Here is a 26,703-nt window from a genome sequence, read left to right on the forward strand (position 1 = left end):
GTATTCTATGTATATCCTCTTGTTTAAATACTACATCGGTTTCTTTGATCAAAAGGATTTTTTTTAATTATATCGTAATATTCTGTTTTTATCGTTTCCTTGTTCCTCCATCCCTAACATCTCGAGCAAACATAAATAATCGATATTTAAAATACTTGTGTGAAACGAAGGGAGATGAATATACAAGAAAACTGTTAAGGGTTAAATTCACATAGAATCCAAATCCAAATCCAATAAGATCACGAATCCAAAATAAGGATCATACACCATATATTGATCCAAGATTCATATGTTAACTGAGAAATAATAAACACACTCGAGAACACAAAGAAGAGGGTACTAAAGAACACCAGTGGTACAACCTGATAGGTATCATCAAATGAGATTGAGAGACACCGGAAGGGAATTGGACTGAAATCATAAACATTACGAATGTATCAGTTAATAAAATATTGAAATTTATTTAATCTTTAGATAGCATACCAACGTTAAATTTCATGATCAAACAAGTCATGCAGTAAATCCAAATAAGCTCGTCGTGCTTTAGCAACTTGAAATAATAGAGAGAGCTGATTATTCCAGCAGAGAATCCTGGTGAAGAATAAGCAGTAAGCATGAAAACAGAAAAACAGAGAAAAATGTTATTTCGAGTGCAGAAGTAATATTTGATGAATGAACAGTCATTTTAGGTCACTACCGAATGAAACTTTCATGTTTGTCATCCACAATTGCTTCATGCACTAAAGTTTGAGAGTACAAGGGCTTAACAGAGATTACATGTTACAGCAACTGTGACGATTGAGCAACTTGATGAATACAGACTCTGCTAAGCAGGGCAAAAGGCAATGCTTGATGCTCAGAGAACTCGTCCCCATATATCGAATTCAAAAAGCATGATACAAGTAGGGCAAGATTGAATAAATCAATGAAATACAGTGTAAGAAGGTAACTACTCTGATCTTTGTAGAATAGCTCGTAATGGTATATTCATCTATAATTACTGTTGAAACAATGCCTCGAATACCTTGCAGCTGGAAAAAGGACTCAAGAGGACCAATGGTCAGGGACAGTAAGGAAGTAATTTGACATGGCTTTTCTGAATCTTTTCTTGTATTGCAATGGAGATATTACGGTTGGAGTTGCATGTTTCGAGCCACCAAGGATGCCAGAGGCTTTTACCCATGTTTCAAGTTGCTTGTCCCATGTATACTGCCGCATGAAGTCTATGATTCCTATCACTAGCTCTTTGTGTGTCTCATCGATGCCGACCAGCAACGAATAGTCCATGACATAAATAGACTGCAAAATGTGGAGAGATAGGATTAAACAAAATAATAAAATAACTATGTTTTTGGGACTTCCAAGTATAGTGAACAAAAAATTTCACCCATCAGTGCATAACCATTGGTCTTTTTGGCCAAGAAACCAGAACTGCACGCATAACAGGGTTCAAGTTGAATGGTTATCTCACTGTTGTCGTGCTGAAGATGATTGTCAAAGAATAAAACAGAAACTAGCATAAGCCTCTCCTCTAATTCAATGATGCTAGTTAATCTGAAATTTTTAGGAGTCAAAAAGGTTTTAAATCTCAGGCCAATACCAGTGTTAACGATACCTATGTGATAAGCAACATAACAACCTGTAATGCCCGGTATCAACCAAAGAAATATAAAGAAATTAAATACCAATCAATACCAGATCATATGGTCTAATGCTGGTCCTTACGTACTGACCAGAATTTGAATCATTGGGAATCAGATTGTGTACGGTTTGGCAAGTCTTATCAGGCATGGTCTTTCCAGAAAGAAGATAAGTCAAAACAATTCACAAATGTTAATGATCTATCTCACATAAACAAAAGATTAAGAATACTGAACACCTATTTATCATCACAGTTATCATTGGCCAATATAATAAATCGGCTTACTTAAGTAATGTGTAACTTTTCCAGTTAATTGATTAAGAAAATATAAGAACAAAGCCTAAATATTAATTAGCTCTCAAATTAAAAACCTTTTCAAAGTCATGAGAGATGATTGGCTTTCTGCTGAAACTTCAACCTCCAAATAGAATTCTTTTCTTTATATGACTTTTCTATTAGTCAACACATACTCACATGATGATCTGAAGACATCGGGACCACCAAGGGGATCATTGCTATCTTCAAAGCTTAATGGCTGGTTACACGATAAAAGGTAATCCATACGTCTATAGGAAATAGGGATGTCGTAAAAAAATGAGATATCAAGATTTTGTCATCATCCTGATCCTCTCTCCAAATATAATTATTTTCTTTAAACCAAGGTATGCAATTTCGTACCGTACCAGAGTTTCGACATTCGCTCGGTACGGTACGAAACTGTATACTGCTCGGTATATATATATATAAGGCGACGTCGCGTCGCCTCGGCGACATCGCCGAAAAAGACGACGCAACGTCGCCTTATATATATATATATATATATATATATATATATATATATATATATGTTTTCGTTTCGCCCGGTAACGAACAGTCCATGTACCGGTAAGCTGACGGACCGGTATGTACCGCCCGTACCGGGCGGTATTATTCGAAATTGCATACCTTACTTTAAACGTCCTTGTATTACTGTACAGTTCACACATGCTGACCTGGATGCATCGGGGCCACCAAGCTGATCATTGCTATCATCAAAGCTTAATGGTTGGATATGTATTTAAGGAGAAAAAGAAAAGTAAAGATAAAAAAGAAACACCTACAGAGAGTTGCATGGCACTGCAAGTAAACGATATTGGATGTCAGCTCAATAAGATGGAATTTAATTCATTATTTACTGGTTAAAGAATTAGGCAAGGTATCTTATGCAGAAACAACCATAAGATTAATTATGAGAAGAATCATATGACTGCATTAATTAAGACCATATGTATATTTAGTTGTCACAAAAAATATATGATTAAGCAACTAATAAGTGCTCAAACTAATTGAGTATACCAAATCACATGGGCAAAATCCATTTTGTATAAATTCGTACGAGAAGAATTTGGCATAGATATCAACATAAGCTAGCGAAGACACAACAATACAGTTTGATTTCTGTGTCCATATTGCAATTGCCTGCCCAAGATATCTTGTAAAGTTTCAATGAGGCATCTTCAAATTATTTGGCTCAAGTTCAAGAAGTCAGATATTTTATGTCTAATAAGTATTCAAATTAAGAATGGTAAAAGATTTTGTTTATCAGAGTTAAGATGAAACAGTTCGCTTACTGCAAGAAAAGAAGTATCATTCCACACAGCTCGCTCCAATCTTCTCTTTGCCTTGCTTCCCAAAAATATTGGCTTTGTCTCTAATAGATTCAAATCTAGTAGAACTGTATTGTTTCCCGAGGAATCAGGGTTATAACGGCAGCGTAATGAGCCTTTGAGATCATAAACTCTTGAAACATTCCTCTTAAAAAAGAGATTTTCCATTACCATGACATCCATTTTCACTTCCCTCCCACCTTTTGAATGCTTGACAGCCACCTGATACAGAAAAGATGTAAATAGCAAGAGTGATTCTTTCACATTATATGTTTGTAAACTGAAGTACGATGGTAGCAGTTTCTAACCTGATAAATACCAAGGACTTTAGCAAGGCAGGTGGGACTACCAGAAGTTATGGACTGTGTCAGATATTTGAAGTATTCAAGAGCAAAATCCTCAAAGGAATCTAACTCTGTTTTGGTGACCTGCTTTATGATGAATCTTTCATCCAATGACTTGGCAAAGTAAACATTGCTCTTACCACCTTGTGCACTCCATCTCTTGCAGCGGCTCAAAGAACGTATATAATCCAATTCGCTTGGGCAGCATATCTTCCTTAGTGCATGAAATTGCTTTGCAAAATAACATGTAACAGAAAACTTTGCCTTGTCTGAAGGAATTGAATAATCATCGTCAAAAGAAATTCTGAAATGTGTTTCCTTAGGATCTAATGGGTTCACCCGAGAAAGTTGAGGCTCATCAGGTCCAACATCAGAATGAAACTGCAAATTTGATTGTTGAGTTGCTGCACCAACAATATTAACAACACTACTTCCTTTCCTCAACATACAAGAGACAGTTTCATCCAAACTAGGCACTATGTAGTCATTATACTCTTGGGAAGTTATAGCATAGGATATTATACTGGTGGGTTCATCATCATAAACTGCAACAACAATATCATCAAGAGCATTTTGAGGTAGAAGCAACCGTGCCCCTTCAGCTATCTTTTCCAAAGATGATGAGATACGTAGAGGTATGTGATTGAGAAGATCATCCAATCTCTGAACTGTACTGGGAGAACTTTGTGAGTAGGCTCTTCTCATGATTGTAATCGGATCCTTTGGCATACTAGCAAGACCTCCAGAGAAATCGAATGATTTTGCTGAAGGCAAATGCAGTGAAGCAGGAAGGAAACGACCATGTACTCCTTTTCGAAATCTTAAAGCAGAATCAAATGAATAAACTCTTAATGGGGACTTTAACCTACTGTAGCATGGATTCTCCATCAAAGGTCCAGATGTATCAGCTTCTGAACCACCTTTTAGTTGATCCGTCATTAACTGACCCAAACCACTCCATGCCAAATCAATTTTATCTGATAGACTAGACAATGGTGAAGTTGAATTCTCCAAAAATGTACTTTCAGTGTCATCAAATATTGATGTATCATCCCATCCATCATTATTACTAGAAACAAAGTTAGAACTTGCTGAGCCTGCAAAGCCTTCGACGGATTCAATAGACAGGTCCATTTCAACCATGTTGTTTGTGTTACACTCCATAACCCGCAAGCTAAGCTCTTCATGCTGCTTTGAAAAACTAGATTTTTGAGTTGCTGAAAAGTAGGATGACTTGTCAGTAACTTCTCTTCCAAATGTTCCATCTTTCCCAAGCATTTCTTCCCTCCATTCTCTCATATTGGTTTTAGATGAAATATCTGTCAGCTGTGAATCAATGATGGTACGGCCTTTTTCTTTGGACAACAATCCCAAAGAATAGAGTCGACGATCCCACGTGTAAGAATCAAATAGAATTTCACGTCTCAACCGATTAAGCTCTAAGATGTCAACCATTACCCGTAAAGGTTGAGTATTCCCAACTATAACTGGTTGAAGCAAGACCTATTACCACATAAGACAGAAACTTTGCTCAGTATACGGAGTTGCCCTCAACAGATTGTCACAAAACGTAAAATCTTTAAGCAAACAGAATCTTTAAAGCACAAGTGTTGTTGGACTTACATCAAAATCGTGTCTTTCTATTTCAAGCAATTCCTTCAGCTTTATAATGTGCCTATGGATGCTTGCCTTTAAAGGTTCATCCTCAGATGTCATGATCTTCCTCTCAGTTGCATGGAGCACATCAGATATCTTACCATGCAAGGCATTTATTTTATTGAATACCTATGTGAGTAAAATCACAAACTTTTATTACAGCAATAATATTTGATGTGCACAAAACTCATATGCAAAACCAAACAGCATACCAGAACTGCCTCCGGTTTCAACCATTCTTGCTGAATTTGGAAAGTGAAATCCAGAACTGACGGTGGTAAGCAAACAGATAAAATATCCACAGGAGAATAGTGAAAGAAGGCAACCATGCTTCCGAACCTGCCACAGGAAAAGGAATGAAATTGAAATTTGCATTGGAAGTTAACCAAACAGGAGACTGGATAATCTTTATCATCAGATATTGTATACCCATAAAACCGAAGGCAGTCTCTCTGTAGAGAGTGACCACAACTTGCAACTCGGTTAGCAGTTGCATGACTCGAAAAGCTAAGCTCCAAAAATTTCCCAAAAGAAAGCCCCCATGCAGCATCAGACATGATTACTCTGCGTGCGGCTGGAGGAACTCCATCCTTATCCTTTTCACACCTGAGGCATCTGTGCCACATCCATATCCTCCCATCACGTTCACCAGGCAACTTCATGGAAGGAAGTCGCCTGACCATAATAGTAAGGCTGCCCTGCTGGTGAGTATAACACCGAACATGGGATTCTGTTGGCTCTTTACAAGATTGACAACAATATGTCTGACATTAATGAGAGAAAATATAGTATATCAGAATCTGGAAAAGGAAACATATAAGAGGGTTACTCATATTCCATCGGCACAATAAATTACCTCATTAAACAAGTCACCACGAAGATATCTCCCCAAGGGCTTATCGAAGCTACCATAAAATTTGATGCGGAAAAGTTGAGAACGCTCACAAACTCTACTCTTTTTAATGCAAGTGCTTGATAAGGAAACCAATATGCTCTGATGATTGTCTGCAGCTGAGAAGTAGTCTCCAGGAACGTCATTCTTGATAGCAATATCTGATTTTTTATGTTCATCATCTGATCTAAGTCGGTCACTAGCTAAGTTGCTTCTTTCTTTTACTAATTTCTCCAGCACTTCATCTTGGTGATTGTTCAATTCAATAGGAAAAGGTGGAAAGGAAGTGGGCTCATTGCAATAAAACTCAAATCTTGAACCTGTTGACCCACAATAGCAAATATCTGAAGTAGATCTAAAAGCAATGCCCCCGCTGTTTTCAGAATATGGAGCAGAAAAGCCATCAATATCGTGAATGCTGGTATGCTCAAACAAATTATTGTATTTTTGTTGTTCAGAACTATGCTCCAAAACATCTTTATTCAAATGCATAATATCTGATGATATAGCCTGGCTCTCTATGTCAAGTTTGCCGCATGACCTATCTTTCTCATGACTGTTACCAACACCTTGTTCAGCAAAGGCAGCCAAACTAGAAGCTGATGAGACAAAGTCATCAGCCTCAGTAAGCTTCATAGGCAAGGTAACTGGAGGCCCTATAGGAAGTTTAGGAAGTGATGCACCCTCATCTGCAAGGAATGAGGTCTCTAATGAAAGATGATATGCTGCAAAGCTTGCATATTGAACAACATGCTTTAACTTTTTCAATTCTTCAAGGCATGCTCCCCTTAGAAGAACCTACAGAAATTACTAAGTTAACATGAAAAAATAAAGAACCCCAATAACAAAATGCAAAAGTACAAGAATTATCCAGTTACTATTAACCACACTACCACAAGATCAGTCAAGCTTGTATTATCTTCCAAATTTAGGCAACATATAGGACACATAAAGACAGCAAACTCCTAGAGATTAATCTGTATAAGCACAAAAATGTAAACAATCATATATGTAGAATGAACAACAATGTGAACTATACATGTTAATTTACCAGCTGAAAATAAGCAAGCAGTGATGACAGCACCAAAAAACATGTCACTGTTTTTCCATCACAAACTTGTTAACAAAGTCAAGATGGCAATGGGGCAAGCCTGTACTAGACTTACTGAAATTCATCTGCTTGCTTATTTTCAGCTGTACCCTCATCGGCAAGGAATGAGGTCTCTAATGATAGATGATATGCTGCAAAGCTTGCATTTTGAACAACATGCTTTAACTTTTTCAATTCTTCAAGGCATGCTCCCCTTAGAAGAACCTACAGAAATTATATTAAGTTAACATAGAAAAATAAAGAACCACAATGACAAAATGCAAAAGTACAAGAATTTTCCAGTTACTATTATGCCACACTACCACGAGATAAGTCAAGCTTGTATTATCTTCCTAATTTAGGCAACATATATGACACATAAAGACAGAAAATTACAAAAGATTAATCTGTAAAAGCACAAAAATGTAAAATTTACAATTTACAATCATATATGTAGAATGAAAAACAATGTGAACTACATATGTTAATTTACCAGCTGAAAATAAGCAAGCAGAGATGACAGCAACAAAAAGCATGCCACAGTTTTTCAGTCACAAACTTGTTAACAAAGTCAAGATGGCAATGGGGCAAGCCTGTACTAGACTTACTAAAATTCTTCTGAATTGGGCTTACTCAACTTAAGATTTACCATCTAACTTAAGTGATGATCCTTTAAAATTATTCTACCATATCATGCAGTGAGAGATGTGAATAACCATGGATGCATGTATGGTCGAATCCCTTTCGAGGAAGCAGTAACTAAATCCAGTTTATACAAACAGCTAGAATCATGCTGAACTGAGTAGCAGCAAAGCATGAGGCAAAAGTAGACAAAAAGGACCAAGTGGGGAAGGAGAAAAACTAAAAGCAACTAGAAAGAAAGGAAGAAAGATTTATGGTTATTAAACATATCCCAGACCCCTTGATATCTGCCCTCAAGAATATAGATTCACTAAACGTTGGATTACTGATGCAATGAAAAGAGAGCAGAAGATAGTGTAAACATTAAAGGTAACACATGATGCAAGTCCAAGATTCAACCGGAAAGATGCATGTCTTGGTTCAATAAGATCAACAGGCTCAGCAAGAACAAAAATGAACTTTATGTACATATCATAAAGCGGACCATCAAACGACCATCTCACCACTACCTCATACATTAAACTAAACGACATGTCAGCTTTATAGATTTAAGCAGCTGAATATACTAATAAAAAGGAGATGCATTTGCAGAGGCTTTCAAGCAGCCATTTATTGTTCCATATTGGAAAAGCAATCATTGCAGCTAGTGACGCATTAAATTTGCATTTAGGTTACATAATCAGTGCAACAAGATGTTAAGGCATGTTATTTTGTAATCAATTCCTACAATTTCTTGACCAAGTCAAAAGGACCATCATTTCAATGCATATAAATTGTGGACCGGATAAGGAAGTGACATTTGACAAGTTAGAGAAGATCAATCAAGTCTTTCAATACTTTCGCATAAATTATTGCAGCCCATGTTCACTCGAATAGGAATGCATAGATAAGGATGTCTTAGCACACAGATACTTGATCGAGTACAAATAGCACGTAAAACTATTTATTACCGTGCACCCTAAACGTCGTGGGCAGCCTTCAAAAAACATTAAAGTTTTACTGGGCCTCTTCCGATGTTTGGAAGATGAAGATTCATCATACACCTTTTCTATCCAAAACATTTCACAGTGTCCAAGCCTTGCTGAAGCAACACTATCAATGGATGGAACAATCTGAGCACCAGTACATCGTGATATCCTCTCTAAAAGTGACCTCTTGACATTTAGCACTAAAGATATCTCTTTTTTCCCCAGCAGATACTCTTGAGCATATGAGGAAACACTTCTTTCAACAAGAAGCACATTGGGCCGAAGTGCCTCTATCCTAGAAAGAGCTAACTTCATGTAATTGGTTTCCTGTGTATGCCGAAATAGAGTCAAAATTAATGGAGACAAGAAAAAGACATAAGAATTCCAAAGGCCAAGGCTATAACCTGCTCAAGTAGAGTTCCTATAGATGCTAATCCGCTTGGAACCTTTTGATACTCCAATGCTCCACCCAAAAGAAACAACCTAGGGTTTCGATGCCTCGAGACCATGCGTTTGTGTCTCACATTCTTAGTACAAACTACTCCCTTCACTAGGGTACTGTTCATATTATGAGCAAACATTAGTCTACGGTTACAAAAGAAAAAGAGGATGGTATCTTCCCAACCCACCCGCAGAGAAAATAGCAAAGGGAAATCATACCTATCATTTGGATTTCCTGATGCTACACACTTGACTTTCACATAATCACCTGGATCCATGCTACCACCTTTGCTAGTATCTGGTTTGACAAAATTTGCAGCTTGCCATGCCAGTGAGGATACTATCTCCAGCCAGTCTGGCCCCTCTAAGTCAACCCCAGAATGGACGCCTTCTCCCTTCAATAATTGTGACACAAGAGCCCTAAAATGTGCATGAACAGCAGTCCGCAAAGCCTCCTTGTGGGATTCATTAGACTTCTCTTTGGTCTGCATTGGGTCACTACTGAAGCTACTAGATTTAAAGAGTTTAGCTGACTCCCCGACATCATCATCCTCGTCATTAAATCCAAAGAAACTGGTTTCCATATCATCCTGTTCATCCTCAGGGAATGGAGGGTCAAAAATACAATCATTTTCAAAATTAAAGTTATGCGTAGCCATTTGACTTTCTTGATTCCGGGATCCCAGGAAATTGCCAGAGATATCACCAGAATTCTCTGGCGATTCCTCACAATCTGCTCCATATTTTTTCAGCTGCTCTGGAGAGCCTTGATCTGAAAGGCCACTCTTTCCCAAGAAAGAACTAACCAACCCTTGTTCAACAGGCCTACAAGGGCTATCCAAAGGACTTGAATTTGCTGACCTGAAGTACAAATCATTTCCAGCACAAATGCTCATGGATTCTATGTCAGAGGTATCTCGAGAGAACACACTCAATGGGGTGAAAAACTGCTTCCCCTCATCATCACCCTCGTCTTCTTCGTAATTCCTAGAGTTACAAGAAAACAGGACAAAATCTGAACCAACCAACCATATCATGGAGAATAAAAGACTAGCTATAAAAAGTCGGTGAATTACCTATTAGTCGAACAACGAAGAGGGCGCGGAGATGATAACTCTCGCAACTCCGATTGGCCGAGCCTGTCAGTACTGGATCTGGAGAGTGGCGACTTCGGTGAGACAAAAGGATAAATTTTGGCGCACGTGCTGCTACGCTGCTGCGCTGCGTCCCAAGGTCCATTGTCACCTCGAAAGCAGAAGTTACAGAAAACGGGCTTCTGCTCTGCTCGGTCCGGCACCGGAGAAGCACCGAGCATACACTTCCGGCAGAGCAACCGGCCACAACTTTGGCACCGGTAGCCGAACCCCAATTCTCTGCACTCGCAGCACGTGACAGGATCACCGCCGGACGACATCAAAGACTCCGATAAGACGTCCAGTGGAAAGCTCAACCAAGATCTGACCTTTAGTATCAAATCGAGAATCGGGTAGTTGACTACTCCCATAAACAGGAACCGCTCGCAGTCATAAAAGAAACCTAGCAGCTCCCCTTCCCTCCGTAAACTTTTCCTATTTCCCTGTCAAGATCTCTCGCAAACTCCAAACGAGAAGAGATCATACAAAAACCAAAAAAAAAAAAAAAAAAGCAAGCCTTCCGGGTTCTTCGGGTCCCAAAAATCAAAGAGAGGCAAGCACGAAGCACAACAATCAAAAGCCACAAAATCCACACCCTGCCGAAGAGACCAAAATTTTCTCTGACCGGCAACCGGATGGTATTATGTACAAAAACTTGAGACACAAACGCAATCCAGAGTCCTCCAAAATCCAATGACTTTAAGCAGCACTAAGCAACGCCGAAAAGGAGCCACAAAGCCAATCAGCCGATCCCCGATTGCTCTGCGGAGACCCCGGTGGGGGTGTTTGACCATAAGAAGCAAAAGGCGGGCGGGACCTTTGGAGCTCGAGCAAGAGGAAGACAGCTAAATGAGAGGGACGATGAGGAAGAGGAGGAGGCGGAGGAGGGTGAGGGCTCCGGAGGAGCAACGGATCTCGGCGGCAGCGGGAGATCCCATCGTCGGCGAGGGCAATCTCTTCTTCTCCTGCGGGCAGCTGAGTGCAAGTACAATTAGAAAAAGTTAAAGAGGAGGTGGGGTGATGGGGGAAGGAAAGCTTTCTTAAATGAGGGGGCAGATTTATAGTACATTAAAAGCTATTCGAGGAGGGCTTCGGAATGCATACATAGTGTTAAGTGGAATCAAAGGGATTAAGTTGGGCGTTCGTAGTCGTTGCAGCGGGAGGTGGACGAAGGAATGAGTCGGATAGAGATCAATACGATATGAGAAAGGAAAAAGAGAATGGTGTGTGTGTGTGTGATGGGGTCAAAGAAAGGGTGTGAGTATTCCACTGCCGTCCAAATTGGACACATGCGTTGATCTATTGAGGGATTTGAATTTGATTTGGGTTCGGGTGTGATTCTTGAATTGCGGGCTCAAACTGTTTGGATCAAGTTAGGGTTAACCTCATTGGGAACTAATAATTTGGGTCGAATCAATTTGGCAAGTAGGTCAAATGTCCCCTATCCAGCTCTATTAACCCTAATAAATCTCTGACTTTTGGCAAATCCTTGTACAGCCAATTTCAACTTAAGAAAAAAAGATATATATATATATATATATATATATCTCTTGTTATATATATTTTGAATTCTGTAGGTTTTATCTCAAATTCCCACAGTTTCCAATTTTGACTTTAAGTTGACACAAAAGTTAAGACTTGAATGTAGTATCTATCTATCTATCTATCTATCTATCACAAGAGTTAAGATATTAATTAGTGCAACAAAACCACTGCTTTAATGCCACCAAATGAAAGAAGAAACCACATGAAACTCGCTGCGCTCCGCCGCGGTTGCTGTAATCGGTCAATTGTTTGGATATTATGAAGCATTTGAGTATGCTTTTAATGGTTATCCATTAAATAACGAATACAATATTGAAGTTGAGATCACAAAAAATGAATGAATTCCTTAGCTTTTCCTCCTATCCAATTTAGATATGACGAGAATGATTCGCCTTTAGTTAAAAAGTAGAGCAAAAAACACCTTCACTTACTTTCCCTACACTGTTTTAATGATTTCAGTAATGACACCAAGATCGATCGAGTGGTGATGGCATGCATCATTTTCTGGGATCCTCGATGAAGGAAATGCGAGAAGATAAGCAGCACAAGGTCGCATCATGCCCCCCCCTTCCCCAACTCTGCGAGGGAAAAAGGTGGGGAGGAGTTTGGCCTACGGACGCAAGGAGGTTTACTATAAGTTGCTGACCATGCATGTGAGGTGGAAGAAGAGAGGACCAAGGAAGGAGGCGCCGCCCCAAGCGCCACCGCCCCTCTTTTCTTTGCCTCTTTCCTAACCCTGAATCACCCACCACCACGTGAAGTGGGAGGTCGTCGCAATGCGTGCATGTATGAGAAACATTAGTCTTGTCAAAATAAGCATACGTCTTTCGACTTCAGGACAAACAAAAGCCTATCATTTTTTAATGATAAATTATTTTTTTTGTATTAATTAAAGTCAAAAGTAATTATATATAAAATTAAACTTCAATACAATCTACAAATTAAGACAACTCGTATTACCAAAATATTCCTGTGTAGAAAAATTAAGATAGAAGGAGAAATAAAAAAATAATCTCACGTTCACGGCAACTAATCGGATGACATATACTCAGTTTAATCAGCATAACAAATAAATTTATGCTATTGAATGATCAAACCTAATAAGTTTGTAGTATTAAATCTAATTGGTTTCTCGTCTTGTTTATGTTAAAAATTACTAGTTTAACTCAGTTTTATCATTATTGTTTTTAACAAATTAATGTGATATTAAAATTAAAGTTTCTAAGAATTTTTTTTTATAAATAGATGTTAGTCCTATGTGAAAGTGACAAATAAATTAAACTATTGTTCAATTTATCTTTACTAATAAATTGAACATCTCCAATTAGTTTCATATAAAAAATGGATAAAGATTAATATCAATTAGTTTCATATCAAAAATTTATTCTTTATAAAAATTTCTCTTTGACCAAATAGAAAATGAGATATACAACATATAATCAAGAGTATTAAGGTGATAAAAAAAAATTGATGATATAAGGTAGTAGACTTTCATTAATGGGAATAGTCTTACCACAATATTCCATCAGTAATTTAATTTATCTATTTGAGCAAGCTAATTAGGCTCCAAATAAAGTGGGTGGGTGGCCCTTACTTAACCAAGGGAAACATGGTCTTGAGGCAACATGATTTATTATAAGGTATGGGACTCAAAAAGAAGCACATCATCACCTCCCTCCCTACCAAGAAGAAGAAAAAAATAACAAGAAAGGACAGCAGCACCTGAGGAACAAATGCAGCTTTTACACACATATATAAATAATATATATATATATATAAGTACAATATGAATTAAAGAAAGCCAGAGTGAAATCAGAACATAATCTAGTGGCACATAAATGGACAGAAAAGGTCTATGAAAAGGTGGATTCCACTGTTCACCATCACCTTCTCATGTTGTTCAAGGACATTCTTGGGACAAGCCATGGAAAATTTTAAGGCTTACAGAGGCATAAGAATGTACTACTTTAGAAGTATAATAATAAGTTGATGAATAAATTTATATATTTTGTTTGTGGTAGTGCATGGATGAAGTGTGCCTCTTGGAAGGTTAATAAAAAAAATACATTTGAACTTTCATTTGTAATTAGGGGTTGAAAATTATTACTATATTTGATAATTATTAATGAAAAACACCATAATATTTAGCAACTGTTTTTATTAAATGTTTAGAAATAGCACACATGACCCTAACATAAAAGGAGCATTAGTTAAGAATTAGCTCAAACTGAAATATTTTGGTATAAATCCAATCAAAATATTAGTATTTTTATCGTATGGATCTTTTTGTATGTGTTATCGGTCTATCATGAGAAATAAATTAAAATTTAAAATTAGTTAACGATCATAATATGATAATGATGATGATGATGATGATGACGAAGACATTAATAGAGAAAATCATGTGAGATTCGAGAATAAAATTTTCATAAGAAAGAAAAACTGAGGAGAGAAGAAAGTTTAGATAAAATCAAGAATCAAAAGAGAAAAACAAGACATATAAAAAAAAGCCTATTTTTTGTTTTTCTGTGTTTTGACCACTCAAAGCAAAAGGCCAGAGAAAACGAGGTGGCATTTGGTTCAGAAAAATCAAGATCCTTTGGATCATTTCTTAAAACTGAAGCCATTTTTCCTCTCCGATCTTTCCTACTACACACGTCGTTACTGAAAGTGACATGATCTCTTCAATTAGCATCCTTCGGATTCCACAAGTTCCTGGGAAAGGAAGAATGAATACAGACACTCTGCATGCATGGATGATATGGGGCTGCATACGAAAGAGTAGGTAGGAGGAGAGCAGGAGAATCCTGTGCTTGTCAAACATAATTGACCCCCATCCCTCCTCCACCGCACATCCACCTGTACTTGAATCAAAAACTCCTACACCAGCTTATTTATTTGATGGAGTCTTGTGGCGTCGCCATCAATCTGTCCTCGGAGGAAGCAAGAAGACAGCCCTCCCTCACGCATCTCTCTCGCCTGATAGCTTTAAATACTTGTACGTACTGTTTGATGCAGTAGTAATGTGCGCACCAACCGTCGCAGCCTTCGCCTTTTATGAGACCGATCCGATCAGGTCTTGACGAGGATTGATTGCTGCCGCTCCCCTCATCTCTCTCTCTCTCTCTCTCTCTCTCTCTCTCTCTCTCTGTGGTTTGTTTGTAGAGGTAATTAAAGGCCAGGCTTCACTTGCATCAGCCCTTTCATTAGATCCTACTAGCTCTTATCACCATGTAAATAATAGATTTTTGGGCTTTTCCGGATTGATAGAGACACTTCATTTCTATTTCTATTGTTCCCATCATTGTCTCTATTTTTTTTATATCTCTAAAATGTTTGTGACAAGAATAAACCAAAAACACTTTATCCTTCACAAAAATACTACAATCCTATTAGAGGGATTTTGGGATATCAAACAAATGAGAATCCTAACGAGAAAAAATTAAAACAAAAATAGATTTTTGTCAATGAATCCGTCGTTGGGGCAAATTGTGATGGCGATTAGAGTCCCATTCAACTCGAACAGCGCCGGCCCGCAACAGGAACACGTCACTGTAACGTTTGCTTGCCTCCTATTGCTGACAACCATTGTCTTGGATGGTGGAAGCACCTTCCTCTCAGCATAAAGTTATCCATGACATTAATGTACCACCGATCGAGTGGGCCATTCTGATTCATCTTATTTAAGATGAAGCGATATGATGCACAAAATGTGATGCAGGGAACAATTGTAATGGCAGGGAAGAAGATAAACAATACACCAAACCTAACTTCATACTCTGACAACGAAAACACGACCGTCGGTTCTGCGATCAAACTTTTCACGTGGCATTCGGGGCGGACGAAGCCGACGAAGCGACCCCTCGAAAGCTGCAGTCCATATTATCCGCATTGTGTTAATTATTTAGTCCACCACCGTCCGCAGTAGGCAAGGATGAATGCGACGTCTTCATCTGCTACCTAACGCCACAGAATAGTTGCATCAGCAATGAGCAAAGCAGTTCACATTTTGCTTTATTTATTTGGTGAGCACTTCAAATGGTAAAATATACATGATAATTTTGTTAAATAAAATATATTGTATTTTTTATTATATTTTGATTTTGATAGGATAAAATTTTCTAATCAATTATCCTAAATCTTCTATTTTTATATATATATATATATAGACATAATCTCTTTGAGACCGATCGTGAAGGATCAGAAGAAAGAAGAAGACGAGTCTGATTCTTTTTGTAAATCGATGTTGCTATGTTCTACGTAATACATTTTACGAATCAAATAAAGATATTTTAAACGACGTCAAAAAATAGTAGGAGTTGGGCTTTTTCTCTCTTGCATGAACCTAAAGCAGTAGGAGTTGGGCTTTTTCTTCCATCTAATATACTTTTTGAATGTTGGGTTTGGGTTGGATTCCCATCCATGGCATGGCCTGCAATATTATTACACCTTTAAGCTAAGTTTTGCATAGCTCGAGCCACAAAATGTTGGTCGAAGACTATTCTAACAATGTGATTCATCGAAGCATGATATTAGGACATTCTACGTACACAATAATCTCACATTGCTGTGTGGCAATCCACCATCTGTCAACAGAGGTGCAAGACATATAAGAACAGCCAATATTTTAAGGATTATTTATACCAACTCTTTTTTCTTTTTAAAAAGTACTATTCTGTCGATTAAGATTTTGAATTGGATGAACGAGTCAAATTAGGATTGACGTCTTCTCTATTGATAATTTCTTACCAGTCGATTTCTCAAAGTTCCTGTTTGCATGTCAGTCAAATGATCAACACCAATGCAATCCTTCAATGTGATTATAATGATATATTTGTAACTTTCAACTTGTATCTTAACATATATTGCACTTATATTTAGAAGGATAAATATTTAAATCATTGACTTTGGAAAGATTTATATACAATTTTGTCGAAAAGGTAGACTGGTTGTTTTAGATTTATGTGATTTAGTACTCATTGTCTGTATTCATTGATTATACACCGAACACACAATAAAAAGACATGGAGGATAACTCTTGTTTGAGTTAACTCAAATCTAAACTCTTAAAGCACTTTGTTAAGCTCTCACAGAAGAATCGTTCCTCAACATCTCCGGTTTTGCTAAAGAAACATTGGGAGGATTAATATCCTAAATATTTAAGAGGCATAGGGTATTTATTTAACAAATAATCATTGACTTTTAAAGACGTTTTAATTCAAATAAAAATCTTTTCGAATTTGAATTCACTGCTAATAGAACAGATTTGTCCTCCAAAGAGTTACCCAAGTTTTTCTACAAGGAAAGATCATATTAATTACGGATTTTAAAATAGTTCCCAATCCCAAAGTTAAGTAATATAATGTTTATTTATGATTTCTTAATTGGATAAAAAAGAATATTGAAAATTAGCATTTTTCTAGTGATAATCCACATCTTGATATAGTGAATGAAAAAGATGCACTCACAGAACTTGTGATGGGGACCTGAAAGGCACTGGAGAAAGATGAGGCCATGGCTGGTGATGGAGGTCACGAGAGCCATGGCTTCACGCTCCAAGACCGGGAATTCTAGGATGCTACCAAACCAAGTCACAGACAATGATGATGGGAATCCATGGATACTGACACTGTTCGTATAGGACCGGGATCTACCAGCTTCGTTTGGTTAATGGTGTCGCAGACGATGATGATGGGAATGCATCCATGGTCCTCTTAAGCCACAGTATGGGCTCGAGCTCGACGTCGACGTCGACGTCACAACGAAATCTCTCACTGTTAAACTCTGGGAACGTAGGAGATAACTCTAAAATCCTTATGATCATGTTATTCCCAAAAAAGAAAATTCCTTCGATGCTTATGTTACTATCTATCGGAATGATAGGATAGAATCTCTCATGCGTGAAGTAACAAACATATGTGCTCCACACCTAAGCTCCGTATCAGCATGTTTAGTTAACCTGTGTTTAGCCCTTTGCCACTCGCTATGCAACCCGTATCGGAGTGGGTAAACCAACAGCAGATGCTATTACCAGGCACCAATCACAGCGAACAAAGAGAGACCTATTATTGCATGCAATATCCATCCGTGGATGGATGCACACAAAAGAGCAACACTAGATCACTTCTTTCACCTTGAATCAAACATCCACATCGGCACAAGCGAGGGAGTACAGCTCCTTCTAGATCGGTCAGCTAACGTGGCTCGCCACATGCCTTACTCTCTTCTCGCTCCTGACACACAAGTCCTCAACAAGAATACAAACCCCCCATCTTCTATGGCCCTCGAGGCCGAGACTTTTAGCTTGTTTACAGTCGAAGTCTTCGTTACGCTACTGATCGAATTCCAGCAAAGACCTGTTCGATGGGTGGGTAAGTGGCCGAACCGTATCAGCTCATGGATGCCAACTCTAAGTTTCCAACAGAGGAGGCGGTCCACCTATTCTTTGACATACCTCTCAGGTCTCCAACCCTGTCGGATTTCCAAGAGTTATCTCAACAGGGATAAGATCGTATCTAGCTGACTCAAAGCAAGCTAAAAGTAATCTCTGAAATAACTCCTCGACGAGGAAAAGTCCCAGTCTCCTCGGCACGGTTCCAAAACTTTTCTCCTACAGCCACAATTCTGCACACCACCACGGAGAAAAATGCAACCTTTTGCGTTGTTCCCATCCGTGAGCGACGTCGACGCTGAGAGTTTTACCCAGGGGCCCACCTAGAGACGAGGAATTATTGCTGCGGTCCCCCTTCGGGAGCGGCGACGGCGAGAGCTCCGGTGTGGGCCCCGCCGGGAAATCTGGCCTCCGGCCAATGGGAGTCGGAAGAAGAGGATGCCCTTCTTCCCCGTCGGCCAATAGCGTTGCAGATAAGGTCACGGTTGTGGGCCCCAGCCATTGGAAAAGATCAAGGCTCCGTGGGCCCACCGTCGGCCCAAAAGTGCACCTCCGATGGCCCACCTCATCCTTCTCAGTACAGTTTGCCTCTCTGTTAGTCTTCTGCAGCTCCCAAAACATACGAGCGAGAGCTCGTGTGATATTTATCAGCTAACGTCTACGAGAACGTTGTGCCTCTTCTGTCCACCTTAGTAGCAAGTGATGAGCCACTTCGAGAAGCAAAGGTCGCCCGAGGTCGTGGCGTCTAGCGCGGTGGCCGGGAAGACCGCCCGTGCGTGCGACGGGTGCGCCCGCCGCCGCGCTCGGTGGTACTGCCCTGCCGACGACGCTTTCCTCTGCCAGAACTGCGACTTCTCCGTCCACTCCGCCAACCCCCTCGCTCGCCGCCACCGTCGCGTTCGTCTCAGAGCCGCCGACGTGGATTCGGAAGAGTCGTCTCCCTCTTGGCTCCGGGGATTCAAGCGCAAGGCCCGGACCCCCCGCGCGCACCAGCATGAGAAGCCGACCTCTGGAGCGCGGAGACTGCGACCGACGACCGTGCCGGAGCTCATCGAGACATCGGTCGATGAGACCGAGGAGGAGGAGGAGCAGCTTCTCTACTGCGTCCCGGTGGTCGACCCGGCCCTCGCGGAATTCTGCTCCCCCCCCATGCTCGACGACTCGAACACTTGTTCCGGCGACGAAACTAAGCCGACGATGGATTCAACAGACGGCACCCCTGCGTCCGCCCCCACCGTGGATACCGCTAATAGGCTGGCCCCGTTCCTCCCGTCGGTCACGGATCTCGCGGAGTTCGCAGCCGACATGGAGAGCCTTCTCGGTGGAGGTCTCGATGCGCGCGACGGCTCCTTCACTATGGAGAAGCTCGGGCTGGTCAACTCGATGGAAGACAACGTCGACTATTGCTTGGACAGTGCCGGCAGATTGAAGACGGAGCAGCCGGACGATACAGAACAGTGCCCAGTCGAACTGGACATCGACAAGTCGAGCGAGACGCTGGAGCTGGACCTCGACTGGCCAGGGTCGTCGACAGCTAACGAGGAGGAACTCGAAGAAGAGAATGTGGAGGTGGCGTCGGAGCAGCAACAAGTGACAAAGAAAGCCAAATTAAGTCTCGACTACGAAGCGGTCATATCCGCGTGGTCGAGCTATGGCTCTTCACCATGGACCGACGGCGAGCGGCCACAGATTAATCTAGACTATTATTGGCCCGACTACATGGTAAGCTCGGTAACACCTTCACTGAAAGAGAAGTACACATCGCTTATCGACTGTTCGATGAATTGAAACCTGTGTTCTTCTGTGGACATAAGGGTGTGCGGGTGGAAGTAGGAGGAGGAGGAAGAGGGGAGACACCGGGAGCCGGGCACAGCAGCGACACAGGAGTGGGATTTGTGGATGTGGGGAGGCAGGCGAGGGTGACGAGGTACCGGGAGAAGCGGCGGACGAGGCTGTTCGCGAAGAAGATACGGTACGAGGTGCGGAAGCTGAACGCGGAGAAGCGGCCGAGGATGAAGGGTCGATTTGTGAAGCGAGCTCCGGGATCAGCCTTTGCTCACTGAGGCGGTCATTCCGGTTCCAGTTTCCAGGTGCTCAACTGGGTAAATAATATACTCTCACCTTTCTCTTTCCTTTTCCCATCATAATTTTTGGGCCCTTTCTGCATCTGTCAAGAGTTCTTGGGGGGGATGCCAATTATTTTTATGATGGAATTTCTAATAATTCCACCTTTTTTTTAACCCCTACGTCAGATCTAGTCACTAAGATCTAAATAGGACTTTCAACACTTGGAGCTCAGATTTGACCTCATAGTTATGCTGAAAAAAAATGTATATAATTCCTCTTTAATTCAATGATATTGAATTATCTAATTACCACCAATTAAATGTTAACGTTATGTGAAAGGAAAAGACGAGCACAGAGATCAGCCTGTTCATTTCTAGCATATCAGCTAGCATGTAAGGAAAAGTCTTTACTGATTAAAACATAGAATATGTATATATATGCAGGTTGACACGATAGAAACAAGTAACAAAAATAATCAAAGAAACTGTGGACAAATTAAGTAGATAGAGAGTTCCATACCTAATTTCGTAAATTAACAAGTAACAAATATGGGGGATCTATAAAATTAACAAATTAACAAGTAACAAAAATCACCTCAAACATACCATGGGGGATCTATAAAATCGAAGGTAGATAGAGAGTTCCATACCTAATTTCGTAAATTAAGGTACTAACATAAATACTAGCAAGAAATCAAGAATGACTATGATTTAATTGCACAACAACATGTATTAATTGAGGTTGGGCAAATATCACCTGACCGTGAGGAAGAGAGGAACACCAAGCAAGAAATATACCACCCTCATCACCATCGATGGCTGGTAGATGCCCTACCAATCTCGATCGATGCTCTGTACTAATCTTTTAGATTGTGCTTCTGAAGTGTGTGTTTCCTACAGAAGAATTAGAGCAAGTCTATATACTTTTTTTTTTTTGGTATATTTAAGAAAATCTCGAACAGATTTCCTTAAAATATGTCATAATAATTCTAAAATAGAACAATCATTTTAACTAGAGGGAGTATTCGGTAAAAATCCATCAGAAGGAAAAGTAATAGCAGACAGCAGAGCTTATGGTGATTTTAGAGCCGGAAGAAATTTTTTTCTCCGTCGATCCAAGAAGTCTCGAAGAAGGTTGGAGTCTGCAGGCCCCGGTGCTTGGATCATCATTTGCAAAGGACGCCCCCACAAAGTTGATCTTTAGTAAGAATACGAGTGCCTCAGGAGAGCCACTGGTTTCCATTGAAGTGGAATAGGAAGAAAGTAAAGGAGAAGTAAAAGAAAGAGGCGATGAGTTCGAGGGTGGAGCGAACGTATGTGGTGGTAGCATGCCGTAAGATGGACACATCATCTTTTTCACCTGGCATTACTTCCTTGGAACAAGTATTAATTGCAGAATGGGTCGGATCTGAATTCGCACCCTTAGCCTGCTGAGACTCGAGGTTGGTGAAATCAGGTGCATAAGTTGTCTGTTTTGGGACGGCATTAAGTGCAGCAACCTTGTTGGTTGCAGCAGATGGCATTAGAACAATAGCTGAAGGGGTGGGACAAGTAGCAGAATCTGTAGAAAAGACTAGTTGAGGGAAGAAGAGATTTTTTGTTAAAAGGCCGCCGTTGAAGAACTTTTCTCCATGGATCAAAAATTGGATTATCGTTCCCTTTATCATCAGCCGAATCTGGTTGAACCTCCTGTGGCAGAGGAACAGGGACAAGGAGTAGTGGAGGAATTAATGTCAGTGGGGCAAAGTTTTCATATGAAATCACTTGAAAGAGGCTCCAACAAGATTCTCCAAACCAATTACCTTGAATGAGGGGCTTGGTAACGTCTTTCTCAACACAAACATGAGTGACTCTGTCCCTCTCAAAGCGGAGGGATCGGGTCAATCTGAATAGGTCGACCCAGGCCGGAGGTGATGCAGAAGAAGGGAGATTCTTTATTCCATCGAAAGCCCTGACAGATAAATCCAAAAAGAGAGTATCGATATGGGCAATCAAAGATTGAAAAATAAGTTAGAAAGGAAGCAGTTGAAAGATATCCCAAGGTCCCTCAATGACGATTCAAACAACATCAGCTTCATTATGGAATGGAGAAAGAAAAAAAAATCAGATTCAAGATCTATGATAGCAGGTGGGGCATCAAGAGGCCATGGCGTTGACATGGAAGTTGATTCTTCAGCGAGACAGAAGATGATAATAATGCTACCTCATCGATTCATTTCCAACTTCAATTTCAAACAGTTGACCGAAACGAAAAGGCATCATTTCCGCATATTGAAGAACACATGATCTTATTGCCTATGATATTTCCATAATAAAGAAACCATACCAACTATTATCGGCTCCATTGTACCGACTCCGCTTGATGAAGACCTTGCAGTAGCTCAGGTTCTTTGTATGCTGTATCAAACATGAAGGAAATGTCTGAATACGACAGAACTGCAATTAAACTATTGCCAAGGTGAATTTGAAGAAGATCGTTAGACAGTAAAATAATCATAAAAAAAAAGCAAAAATCCTTGTCAAAATCACATTTGTGGCTGTATTATGATCCTACCACAGACAGGAGATGGAAAAAAGATGGGCATTTAACCAATGCACCAGCCATAGAGGACAATGCAGCTTGGACAGGCAATTAGCAATCAAGATCATCACAAGACCGACCATGTGGGTGCCAATAAAATCTTTGCCGAAGCCATTGAAGCAATATTTTATGCTACTTTTCAAAGTCTGGATCGACCTATTGGGAAAGGTCATCTTTGCAACAAGTGATGTCAGCAGCAAACATGTTTGCACACATACATCTATTCACACAAATAATAGATTATAGACATTAGTAGTCAACATTTAACTGGTCAGAATTATTAGGCTCAGCCTTGTCAATACTGTAATTGTACTGCCAAATCTGTTACCTGCAATAGTCATCCTACTTTTATCAATTTGTTAATTTAAAAACAACCAATAGTTAAAACACTGCAACAGATTTACTGAATGCTATAAAAAAAGAGAAAAAAAATAATAACCAAGCGTAATCAATAAGTACAAAGCTCAAATTTTGAAATCCAGAATATGCAATTTTATGTACAGACCATGTAACAATGAAGACTATATAATTATATAACTAAAACTCTATAAATAAGTAGTATTTGTTACCATGAGATAACATTCATCCATTTACTGCAGTTGGTTTGATGTCAGCTAACTCAACAAATACCTTGTCCCCTCAATTAGTCCAATTGCAATCCAATAACAGATCTCACCCCTCTCCAATAGGACTATGTATGGAGCCATTGGTGGTACGGGTCAAACCTGAACCATCCGAATGCCAATTACCAAATAGGCAAAGCCCATGTACAAAGGTCCAATCTCTTCAAAGGACCTGTCACATAAATCACCCGCCAAAATCCAGATACATCTCTCTTATCTCATTTAATTGCTACCAACCTGCTCTCTCTACTGTACCTTCACCTCATAATTGTACAGACTAGACTATCAAAGGGAATCGATTGGAGTAAACTACAATATTCCCTCCTAGCCTTCTCTTTCTCCAGCCCTTCACACTAACCTCATCATCCATCAGTAGTTATATGTGATTCTTGACAGTATTTAATGCTAGCTCTGATCTCCAAATTGAATGACCCGCATGCTATTTAGGTAGTGTTGTACATCCCGTTTAGTGAATTTTAACATCTAATGCTAAACAAATGGGTCTAATGCCCCCCCACCAAAATGAAAGACCAGATACATAGTGTTGTACATATTGACATCCTGAAACTAGAAGTTTCAAACACCAAGGTGACACCTACCAAAGGTGTTTATTTGCAATTTAATTGTTTCAAGTTGACCTACTCAACAAGTCTCATTTAAGCAACCTTATGTAAGGCCCAACTCAATCATTTGATATGCTTCACTTATCAGCTGATAGGCTTAGCCTGGTAGCTGATTTGGTGAAGGTTGAGCCAATTTAACTGGTTTCAATAAAGCACTTAGTAAAATGTGCAAAAAAATGTTACCATCGCTGAAAGAAACTGACCCAGTAACATCTTCAGTTTAAGGAATCACATCTACAATTACAAAAAGGTATAACATAAAGACGGGAGGTGAAGAACCGAAATGACAGAGGAGAGCTAGGAGATTGAAGAGAAATTAGGATAGGCAGAGCAAGGAAGGAGGCAGGATAGAAGAGGGGAGACAATGAATTTGGAGTTAGGATAGGAATCTGTGTACTTAAATATACAAGATTAGGATTCAAGTCAACTTAGATCGAGGTTCAAATTAGGTTAGGCCTATGCCAAACCCACCTCAAAGACGGTTATACAAAATTTAGATTTTCCTCAATCATGACCAAACAGATAAAAGCCCACCCCAACTTTACCAAATTCTTGTCAGGCTCCCTTGCTATCCCCATCTAACATGTTTGTGTCCATTCCTGAAAAGACAAGACCACCTGTTATATGAACAAAGGTTCCAGTGATATTGTTTCTTCATTTGTAGCTTTGTAATCATAATTGTGGCTCCATTATCTACTTTTTAATGATTTATTGCATTATATTTATCTCTATTTTAGATGAATTGGTTCCTCTATGTAATGTGAATCGCTGTGCTGGACTAAGCATATCATCCATCTGTTACTCTTCGCATAACTTTTCACATTCACATCTAGTTTTATCACATGAAATTTATTTTACCAATTTTTGTATATATATATATATATATAACTATGAAAGTATAAATTATAATTACCATATGTGCTCCTAATATTTTAGGTATCGATATTCTTTTAGACCCCATATGATCTTATGTGTATTATTAGTTAGTAATATCATACATTGTTTATATTTTTTTCATTCCTATATTTTCAGAGTCAGCAGTGTGCATTTTGCAATCCTAAGTGTAAATCCTGACTCCACATCGCACCTGATTCTACATATGGCGGCACTAACTACCCAATTCTAATCAAAACCCTCAAGCAGTCTGACAAAGCAAGGGCACTGTAGATTATTAATCAGGAAAGCATATATGATATCGGAAATGCACCAATTTTGGATCAAAACTCTAAGAAAATAAAAATTAAAAGATGTAGCATAATCACATAGATACTAATTTCCCAACAACCCGAGGCAAATAAGATGATCAGAGTCCTCACTACCTCAACTCAGACCGTGGGTTTGCGTTGGAAGCCTTGGCCAGGGTCATCTTCGGAGGGGAAGGCGCTGAGGGCAGTGACCACGGCGGCGGGGGGCCCGACCCTGCAGCGCCTCTCGACCATCTCGTCGACAGCGGTGGGGTCGCCGGAGAAGAGCGCCTCGACGGAGCCATCCCTCCGGTTGCGGACCCAACCGTTGAGACCGAGTTCCCGGGCGGTCTGGACCGTCCAATCGCGGAAGAAAACACCCTGCACTCGCCCCTTGACGACCACCCGCAGCTGGAAGAAATTCAGCCATACCATGTTATATACATCAGATATGAAAAGGAGTCGATAACAAAGAGAGTGAAAGAGAGAAATAATACGGTTTTGGCGGACGGAGGCATCGGCGACGGCGTTGCGGCGGTAGCGATGGCGTTCATGGAGGGTACCGGTGGAGAGAGAAGATTCGAGAAAGAGGAACAAAAGGAGAGGTGATGACGGTATTCTGTAATGTGATTGCTTGTAGACTAGAGAGAAAATAATAATAATTAAGAAAAATCTAAGGGCGAATAAAAAAAAAAAACCCTAACTTTGATTTTTTTTTTTTGACATATAACCCTCTTACTATTCTAAATAATATTTTTTTTGACATACATATAACCCTCTTACTATTCTCAAATGGTTCTTGTTGCCTTATAAGTGAAATATCATTTTTACTTATTTTTTTAATGGATCGATTCATGAGATGAATCGTTTCAATTGTAATATTTTTATATTCTGTTATAGTACTTTTAGCTATATTAGTAAAATACTATATCATAGTATTTTTTACTAATTTTATAAAAATATTATATTTATATTTTTTTATACAACATTACAATGTTCTCCGTAATACTTATTAAAACACTATAATACAGTAAAAAATATTATAACATAATATTTTTATTTTCAGCAATACTAGAAAAATACTGTAATGCAGTATAAAAATACTATAACAGAATATTTTTGTAAAAATACTGTAACTAGATTAGGTCACCCTATAGATTGGTCCATAAGAAAAAAAAAAAAGGAGAAAAAGAGAAAAAAAAAAAGGTAGATGACCAGAGGTATTTTAGATATTAA

At 39.5% G+C, this 26,703-nt stretch overlaps 3 protein-coding genes across 8 annotated transcripts; 1 reads left to right on the forward strand and 2 right to left on the reverse strand.

Annotated features, from left to right (window-relative positions):
* Nucleotides 1-701: 701 nt before the first annotated feature.
* LOC135594654 (putative 1-phosphatidylinositol-3-phosphate 5-kinase FAB1C) lies at nucleotides 702-11,654 on the reverse strand. 2 transcript variants are annotated; one of them, XM_065085068.1, is made up of 12 exons: nucleotides 11,559-11,654; nucleotides 10,398-11,429; nucleotides 9,541-10,308; nucleotides 9,285-9,438; nucleotides 8,863-9,207; nucleotides 6,145-6,978; nucleotides 5,718-6,052; nucleotides 5,501-5,627; nucleotides 5,256-5,417; nucleotides 3,597-5,135; nucleotides 3,253-3,510; nucleotides 702-1,299 (listed from the first exon to the last, which is right to left on the reverse strand). In XM_065085068.1, exons 2-12 carry the CDS (start codon nucleotides 10,823-10,825, stop codon nucleotides 1,045-1,047), a joined length of 5,205 nt encoding a protein of 1,734 aa, XP_064941140.1. In that variant the 5' UTR covers nucleotides 10,826-11,429; nucleotides 11,559-11,654; the 3' UTR covers nucleotides 702-1,044. The 2 variants fall into 2 exon arrangements, with proteins under 2 accessions (XP_064941140.1, XP_064941139.1); XM_065085067.1 differs by having other exon boundaries at nucleotides 11,522-11,617.
* Nucleotides 11,655-18,955: 7,301 nt separating this feature from the next.
* On the forward strand, nucleotides 18,956-21,609 carry LOC135594655 (zinc finger protein CONSTANS-LIKE 16-like). Of its 2 annotated transcripts, XM_065085070.1 has the most exons (3): nucleotides 18,956-20,112; nucleotides 20,205-20,492; nucleotides 21,473-21,609. In XM_065085070.1, the coding sequence occupies exons 1-2, from the start codon at nucleotides 19,093-19,095 to the stop codon at nucleotides 20,451-20,453; spliced, it is 1,269 nt and encodes a 422-aa protein (XP_064941142.1). In that variant the 5' UTR covers nucleotides 18,956-19,092; the 3' UTR covers nucleotides 20,454-20,492; nucleotides 21,473-21,609. The 2 variants fall into 2 exon arrangements, with proteins under 2 accessions (XP_064941142.1, XP_064941141.1); XM_065085069.1 differs by lacking the exon at nucleotides 21,473-21,609 and having other exon boundaries at nucleotides 18,958-20,112; nucleotides 20,205-20,777.
* LOC135594657 (uncharacterized) lies at nucleotides 20,808-26,223 on the reverse strand. Of its 4 annotated transcripts, none has more exons than XR_010480187.1 (4): nucleotides 25,965-26,177; nucleotides 25,603-25,878; nucleotides 22,783-22,853; nucleotides 20,808-21,350 (listed from the first exon to the last, which is right to left on the reverse strand). XR_010480187.1 is itself a non-coding variant. In XM_065085073.1 (3 exons), exons 1-2 carry the CDS (start codon nucleotides 26,019-26,021, stop codon nucleotides 25,609-25,611), a joined length of 327 nt encoding a protein of 108 aa, XP_064941145.1. In that variant the 5' UTR covers nucleotides 26,022-26,177; the 3' UTR covers nucleotides 22,645-22,853; nucleotides 25,603-25,608. The 4 variants fall into 4 exon arrangements, 2 of the variants coding, with proteins under 2 accessions (XP_064941145.1, XP_064941146.1); XR_010480186.1 differs by lacking the exon at nucleotides 20,808-21,350 and adding an exon at nucleotides 21,640-22,407; XM_065085073.1 differs by lacking the exon at nucleotides 20,808-21,350 and having other exon boundaries at nucleotides 22,645-22,853.
* Between the last annotated feature and the right edge of the window lie 480 nt (nucleotides 26,224-26,703).

This window comes from Musa acuminata, chromosome BXJ1-10, assembly GCF_036884655.1.
Source record: "Musa acuminata AAA Group cultivar baxijiao chromosome BXJ1-10, Cavendish_Baxijiao_AAA, whole genome shotgun sequence".
In the NCBI taxonomy this organism is placed as follows: Eukaryota; Viridiplantae; Streptophyta; class Magnoliopsida; order Zingiberales; family Musaceae; genus Musa; species Musa acuminata.